We start from the raw sequence: 8,185 nt of genomic DNA, 5'->3' as shown, positions 1-8,185 counted from the left end.
GGTGGGCAGCAGCCGCCTGCCGCTCAGCGCCTCGCTCGCCTTCTCCGACCTCACCGAGGAGATGCTGGACTGCGGCCCCGGCGCCTTCGTGCACGAGCTGGAGGAGCTGCGCGCGGAGAATGACTATCTCAAGGTGCGCTGCTCCTGGTGGGGACACGGAGGCTGGGGGGGGCCCTGAACCAGCGGACCACTTTCCCTCTGGAATGGGGGCCCAGAGCCTCTGGAGACCACCCGAGGTCGACATCAGGCTCCCTCCCTACTCCCCAACTTTATTTGGGAAGCCCTGTCCTGAGGAGGAACGAGGATGAGAAGTCTGGCCCACGGGCACTGATTTGGGGACAGGAGGCCAGGGAAGGCTGCTGGGGAGGAGATGTAGTGTGGGGGGCAGGGGGGGTGGTACTCGGTGAGGGACCCAGTCTCTGCTCCCAGCTGCTCAGAGACCCTACCAGCCAGAGGCCAGGCCCTCAGTGGCCCTCCTTTCGGGGGCAGGTTTTGGTGTGCCTCCCTGCCAGGAAAACCTGTGGCCATCCACTGCCAAGAGAGGCCGGAACACCGTCACGAGTCTTTACCCAGGGCTTTCCCAGTGCGGGACTGTCCCCGCCTGCCTTCCAGGGCGGATCCACTTTGAACGCATGACATCTGGGAACATCCCTCTGGCTGCTGTCCACTTCCGCCCAGTCTAACGGTCCCACAGGCCGGGAGGATGATGTCGTGGGAGAGCCTGGATCAGAGGCAGCTCCCTACCTCCCAGGATACTGTCTTCTGGCCCCATGCGCCCTCCCCTCCCCCAGCCTCCCCGAGTTCCTGGTGAGAGGAGGGAAGCTGCCTGCCAGAAGGGCATTCCCTCTGGCCCGTAGTCGGGGACCTCCTTTTTCCAGAGAGCAGGCTTTGCCTTCCCTGCGGCAATGGACACCACCCCTACAGGGTGCAGGCCAGGCTGGGTCTGCTGCTGCTTGGCCCTGGCAGCTTTGGGTCAGCCCACTCCTGTGTGTTGACCTTGGCCTGGAGGCTGCAGGCTGCGTGGGCTCTACCTCCAGGGCCTGCATGCTTGTGGAAGAGGCTGAAATGTTGCCTGCTCCTGCCGGTTGATGGCCTGGCACAACACCCAGAGTACCCCTGGCCGGCAGCCACCGAGTTAACAGCACTGATTTATGTCTGCCCTGCAGCACTTAACTGCCTTGTGGCTCCCCTGGCCGGATGGGTTTCCCCCTTAGTAGAGTTGGGGTTGCTCAACTGTGTTTCTTGCCTGGTTTTCTCCCAGGATGTGCTCCCCAGCTCGTATTCAGTAAATGTTGTGGAATAGGAGGACAGGGTCTGTCTGAGTCAGGATGATCTACCCCTCGGCAGCTTACCTTTCCCGAAGCCAGGCTTCAGTTTCCTTATCTGTTAAATGGGAGGGCACGTCTTCTCAAGGGCCTCATTGACTGTTGACAGTTGGGAGATCAATCAGCTCTTTTCTTTTTTTTTTTTTTTTAAAGAATTATTGTAGGGACCAGCAGTTAGCGTAATGGCTGTGTCACTGGACTCCCATGTAGTTGACCACGGTTTGAGTCCTAGACCTGGGGGCTTAAACTCATGCCCAGCGCATGGGCATGCCTGCCCAGGATCCTGAGAGGAGAATGGAGGAGAAGGGATTGCGGTGTGGCCATCCCCCCTGGGGGGTGATTTCTCGCTTTCTGTCTCTGTCTTTCTGGTGAGTGCATGTGCCCTATAGCAAAAACTTCTCCAAAAAAAAAAATTATTGTATTTAACTTTATTTATTTATTTATTTTAATTTGACCAGAGAGGGACAGAGTGAGAGAGAGAAAGGGAAAGTGAGAAAGCAAGCTGCCAGGTCTGGAACTGGAACCCTGGTTGGCCATATGGGAGTCCAGCACCCTTACCCACCACACCACCTGCCAGCCCTCAATCAGCTCTTATGTCTCCTAATGCCAGTGGTGAGGCAGGGGTAGGGGAGGGTGGGTAAAAGGAGGGAGACTGAAAGAGGGTCATTTGGCCCTGTCCCGTTGATATTCTGAGCTGTTCACCCCTGCAAGGGAGGCTGGGTCACAGTGCTTGGTCTCTTCAGGCACCCTCCCGTGTCGCCTCCTGTTCATCCCAGAAAGACGTCAGGCTCTTCCCTGAAGTCTGCTTGAGACATCCATGACTGTTTACATGGGAACATGGTCCTAAGAGTCTGGGGCTTGAGCCTGTGGTCTCACAGAGGCCAGAGCCCAGCTGGGGACATCCCTCTGCCTGGGCTAGATTGAGCCTCAATCTTTACCATTCATTCTGTGGCCGCTGTTAGATCTGAGGTCTGTACCTCCCTGGCTGTGTGATCTTGAGCAAGTTACTCCATGCCTCAGGACCTCGGTTTTCTTGTTTGTAAAAATGGGTCAGTAACACACCTCTGGCTTCTAAAGGGTTAAATGAGATATGTATGCAAATGCTCTTGGCACACTGGCATGGTGTATATCTTAGACGACAGTCACCGTGATTGCTGCTATTTTCAAGTGGTTGGGACAGAAGGGATCTCCCAACTTTAAGAGCAGGCTGGGCTCTTTCTCCTGGCTCCTCATTCATTCATTCACCAGATGTTTATTTAGAGCCTGCTGTGTGTGGCACAGATCTGGGGATACAGCCATGAATAAGGGTGTCTGTTTTCCACGGAGCTTTGGGGAAGCTGGGATTAAGGAATAGTCACAGCACACATCACAATATGGGTCGGGATGGGTGGAGAAGGATGTAGTACACAGAAGCCCCTGAGGGTGTCGGGGGCTGGGGCTGAGAGCTGAAGGATGGCACAGGGCAGGCTGAGTGAGGAGCTGGTCTAAGAACACCGCAGGCTGAGAGAAGTTAGAAAAAGCTCGTGGAGTTCAAGAACAGCACCAAGGCCAGAGAGGAGGAGACTGGGTAGGAGAGGAGCAGGGCCAGGCCGTGCTGGCTCTTGCTGGGTACTCTTGGCCCAGTCCCTCCACTTCTGGGGCTTTGTTTACCCTGGCTGCCTACCTCAGGCAGGAGAAAACTGCAAGTGTGGAGCGTAAGTGTAGGAGTTATTATGGGAGGTGTCCTGTTCATTCCACAGATGGGTAAACTATGGCCAGCATCGGGAAAGAACGTGCTCCAAGTCCCAGAGCCAGGTCTCTAGGCAGCCAGGGCTTGGAGTAAGAGTGTGTTATACTCTTGGCGTGTTTCCTGTCCCCAGGGCCCCTTGGCTTCTAAGATACACAAACTGAGTAATAAGGAAAAGGACTGGAACTCTCTAGGGTGTCGCTTGCATGTTGGCTGCTTAGATTGAGGAGGGTCCCACCAAGTCCGGTGGGTACCTCTGCTCTGGCTCACCTCCCAGCTGGCGGGGGCTCTGGGAACTGTCCCTCAGGGAAGCATTCTCATGGGGGTGGAGGATCTCCTGTCTTGTTCTGGGACCCAAGTGAGGAGCATCGGTGGGACAACTCTCCAGTGAGAAGATGGGGCGCTTCTACAGAGCAGGCAATGAGCTCGTTGTCACTTGAATTAGTCAGAGAGGCTGGCTGACCTCATGTGCTTGGATAGACAGAGTTTGTGGAAAGAGGCTTGTAAACTGTTCAAAATGTTGGTGGTTATGATTCCTTGAGGGGGGTTAAGGGAGATTCAAGTAGTGGCTGCACTTGAGTAACCTGATTCTGGGTCCGTCCTAGCCAGTGAGGTTGGAATGTTATTAACAGCTGAGGATCCAGGATGCTAAGATGCAGCTCTAGCTATGGAGGGCCATGTCAGCTGTGCCTGACCTCCAAAGGCTTATGGGCTGAGGTCTCCCAGCTCCCCATTACCACGAGCCATGTACCACGTGATGAGGATGTGCTGGGAACCCACCAGGTGTGGCTGGAAGAATCTGAGAGTTGGAACCCAAAGACTTGGCATTAGGGCCTGACTCTACCCTTTATCGTGTGATTATGGGCAAATTACTTAGTGTCTCTGCTGCTTTTTATTCATCAAAATAATGGAGACGATAGCACCAGCCTGGACAGTCTCCGAGAATTATTTTTAGGAATCAGAGTTAGGGCTAGGCAAGCAGTGAAACCCCACATCTCCCGGGGAATCGTTCTTGGCCAATGAGCAGATAGGATGTCTATGTCTTCGTTCTCAAGGAACGGGGAGAAGCTAGGAGGGTGGGTTTCCTCAGCTTCAGCATGTCCGTAAGTCAGTAGCTGCCCCAGGGGAGACCAGGAGGGTGTGGTCCCGCTCTCTGCCATCCACGTGGAGCTAGGTCACCCCACTTCCTTGGAGGTTCTACATGTGAGTGTTGGAAATGCAGCTAAGCTAGACGTCAGCTCAGAAGGGACCAGCGGAAGCACCCAACTGAGCCCAGGTTGCTGCTGTACAGATAGGTACGTGGAGGCTGCAGGTCACACAGCCCTGATTGCAACCCAGGAGGTCCTGTTCTTTCTGCAGTGACGAGCTGTGAGCTTCTGAGTGCTCGCAGCATGTCTTGTCTGGAACCCAGATCAGCGAGAGGACTCCATCATGGGCCAGCTCTAGGTTAAGACTTGGGGGGACAAGTGGTGAGGCAGACCTGCTGGAGGTCTGGGGCCTGCAGGCAGGAGTGAGGGACATGTGTGTGTGTGTGTGTGTGTGTGTGTGTGTGTGTATGTGTGTGTGTATTCATGTGGGCCAGTTCTTCTGTAAAGTGGGGGTACACAGACCTGCCCCAGGCTGGGGGACCCTCTTCAGTGTGACGATACAGCATGTGGTAGTGTTACTATTGTCCCTGTCATTGCCCTCCCCTTCCCTGCTCTTAAGGCATCCAACCATCTACCATTCCACTAGTTAGTCATTCAACACTCATTTTCAGTGCTTCCTGGGTCCCAGGCTCTGTGCTAGGTGTTGGACCCAGTGGCCACACTAGAGGCCTCTGTATGTAGCTTTTGTCTTCTCTGCTCCCTGTCCAGTCTGTCACTGAGAGGGGAAGGGGAAGGTCATCCTGGCAGCCGAGCTCCCGGCTGGTCCCTCCTAGAGTCCCTGTCCCCCCATGGTAGCTGACTGGTGGCTGGAAGAGGGTGCTCTGAGACCTGGGTCGTTAAGAACCTGCAGCCCTTTGCCTGTCATGGGGGGAGGGGACCACTCCCGTGAGATGGGAATGACATGGAGAATGTGGAGCAGCGGCTGCTGAGGCTGAGGGGACCACAGAGCATCCAGGGCTGCCAGCTTCCCTTGTGAGGGGGCGGGCCTGCGTCCCTCGGCACACTCTCGCTTGTGCACACACATACGCACACGCACATTCACAGCTCAAGCCCAGAGACCCACAACATTCACACACGTCTCGCCTACACGTTCGGCAACACGCCGTTCTGTGCTTCCAGAAGCACGCCTCCGGACGGATGAGCGCATACACACTCGGAGTACACAAACCCATGCGGCACACAGCCTCCTGTGTCATCACACCCACGTTACCAGGTCCAACAGACACTCACAACGTCTAGGAGACCCCAGGCTCACACACACACCCTCATACACACTCCTACACTTCAAGACACTCTCAGACTGTCCAGGGGTGGGCATGCAGCCTGGAGAGCCCTGAGACGTGGCAGAAGTACACAGAGATAGGGCGGGCATGGACGCCCTTGTGCTACACGCGTGGAAATCCATAGACCCACCCCTGCCAGGCCGACGCAGACACAAGCTTACCCCACGTCCCTCACCGCCTCTTCTCCCAGGAGCAGCCCAGACTTGCACACCTACCCGAGACTCCCAGACACCACCAAGGAGACATCTGCACACCGACGTGTGCACAATCGCGCACACATGAGCAGACACACAAGCACAGAGTGTGCGAATGTCGGTCATGTAGCATATACCCACACGCCAAGGTAACCAGACACACACACACACACAGAGGCTGTGACATCTCACACACAGAAACAGGAAATCCTGGTCTGTGTCTCCATGGAGCTAATGTGTACAGCTCCTGCTGTTCTCGGGTTCTCTGCAAGGCTTCCTTCCACGAGGCTGCTGCGAATGATGAGGATTATGGCCCGGGGCTTGATTTTGTGCCCTTCTGCATCTGGGGTCCAGGAGCCTGGCTGGGACCACGGGGTGGGCAGATGAAGGTTCATAGGCCTCCAGTCAGAAGTTACACCAAAAGGTCCCCAGACCCCCGATGCTGAGTGAAATGAACCCACTGACAGACCTGCCAATAGGAGAAACACTGCCCGAGGGCAACTCCCTTCTAATCTCCTCGGAATTTCCTGCTGCCCAGTCACCCCTTTCCTCCCCCTCTTCCTTTGCTGGGGGCTGTGGAGGGCTGTGCCACTCCCATCTGAAAAGGGTGCCCAGTTCTGTCTGGAAAAGATGAAGGAGACCAGGGGAGGTGTAAGCACTCAGAGGAGGGCTTGGCAGGCTTTCTGGAGGAGGAGACATTAGAACAGGGGAGTTAGTCTTGAGTGATTGCATCTCAGCTCCTAGAACAGTGTCTGCCATGTTGTCACATTGGTGAGGCTCAATAAAAATGTGTGTGTGTGTGTGTGTGTGTGTGTGTGAGTGAGGTTGGTCACCTCCAGTGATCAGTGTCTGGAGGCAGGCTGTAGGTTTGAAATGGAATTGCTGACCGGACAGTGATGGCGGATAGTCTTGGATGGGGAGTTGGGCCTGCTGGGATGGGCACTGAATGCCTGGCACTAAATGCCGAGCCAGGCCAAGGCATTGCCAGCCTTTTGCTGGGCGGAGGCCATGGTGACTCACAGCAAGGTTAGGAGCTGACCCCTTCCCGTGTGTCTGTAGGACTAGGCACAGGCCTGGGCCGCCCCCAGGGCCCATGAAGGGAAAGAAGGAAGGCCGCGTGGTCTCATGGGAAACTCTACGTTTGGAGTCAGCTCTGGGCCAAGCCTCATGTCGTTGCCTCCTCCCTCGCGTGACCTCCCTGGGCACGACCCTGCGGGAAGCTGCGGTCTCCCACTTGTAGAGCAGGAATCGAATTCCTTCCTGGCGGGCACTTGGGAGGGTGCGGGGGCAGTGTGTGGCACACCAGCACCGCCCTGAGCACAGAGGACGCAGAGGATCTGACGTCCCGCGCAGCCGAGCAGAGGGAACCCCCAGGGAGGGGCTTGGCCGAGTTGAAGTGAGGGCTTGACCAGCAGTCAAGGTTCTCACTAAGGCCATTGCCCCTGAGCCCCACACACAGGACCTCACCTGCCGCGCATTCACTCCCCTCTAGTGCCAGGAGGAACCTGGGCTCGGGTAGGGATGGAGCTGGAGACTTGGGGGTGTCCTGGGCCAGGCTGACCACACTCATTGCAGGCCCCAAGGTCAGCACTGCAGCGCGCAGGGAGTGGGGGCCGGCTGGGTGGCAGGCCAGGCCTTCCCCGCTCTGGGCTGCGAGTTGCTCAGGGGCCCAGTGGGCCCGTGCCAGGCAGACCTGGGCTTGAATCCTGCCTCTGCCTTCTTTCTGCGCTTTCTCTGTACGAGCCTCACTCTCCTCATCTGTAAAACGGGGACATGTTCGCCTCATGGGGCTGCGGTGAGGGTGAGATAGGAGAAAGCATGAATGTGGGGGATTAACCGGGGCTCAGCTCTCTCAGCCCGCCTCGTTCGTCACCATTAGGCTCTGGGTCCTTGAGGGCAGGGTCAGTGCCTGGCTCTCAGTGTGCCTCTCTGGGTCTCCTTGGCATGGGGCAGGAGGTGTGCATGTGGGCACCCCAACACATCTCCCTGGGTGCACCCCTTTGCTCCTCCCACCTTCTGTCACTCATCCCTGAATGGCCAAAGCCCTTGCCCCAGACTTAGTGACCGGGCTATTCTTCTTTGCTAATGGAGGGCTGCCTTTGGAAGCGCCTTCAAAAATTGAAATGTAGGACCAGCAGTTGGCATAATGGCTATGTCACTGGACTCCCCTGTATTCAACCGCGGTTCGGGCCCCAGTCCCAGACCCGGTGGCTTAAACTCATGCCTGATGCGTGTGCATGCGTGCCCAAGATCCCGAGAGGAGAATGGAAGAGAAGAGATTGCGGCGTGGCCATCCCCCCTGGGGGGTGATTTCCTGCTTTCTGTCTGTCTCTCTGTCTTTCTGGTGAACACACACACCCTATAGCAAAAACCTCTCTCTCAAAAAAAAAAAATATATATATATATTGAAATGTATAATCTCCCATTGTCTGGGCCTCAAAGAGAAGCTTAGACACTAGGGGGGAAAATTTGGTGTCCCCCAGCTAGACCAGACCAGCTAAAACTATTT

General features: G+C 56.1%; 1 protein-coding gene across 1 annotated transcript in view; it reads left to right on the top strand.

Moving 5' to 3' along the window:
- Positions 1–6: 6 nt before the first annotated feature.
- The window catches only part of MTCL2 (microtubule crosslinking factor 2), a 79,799-nt gene continuing 71,620 nt past the window's right edge, over positions 7–8,185 (top strand). Inside the window, 2 exon segments of the mRNA XM_006144161.2 lie at positions 7–133; positions 679–807. Coding sequence (XP_006144223.1) covers positions 62–133; positions 679–807 — 201 coding nt within the window. The 5' untranslated portion in view covers positions 7–61.

The sequence above is a fragment of the Tupaia chinensis genome, unplaced genomic scaffold, assembly GCF_000334495.1.
Source record: "Tupaia chinensis unplaced genomic scaffold, TupChi_1.0 Scaffold000115_1, whole genome shotgun sequence".
Lineage (NCBI taxonomy): Eukaryota > Metazoa > Chordata > Mammalia > Scandentia > Tupaiidae > Tupaia > Tupaia belangeri.
Note: the sequence above shows the minus strand (reverse complement) of the source record. Positions and strands in the feature narration are given on the sequence as shown.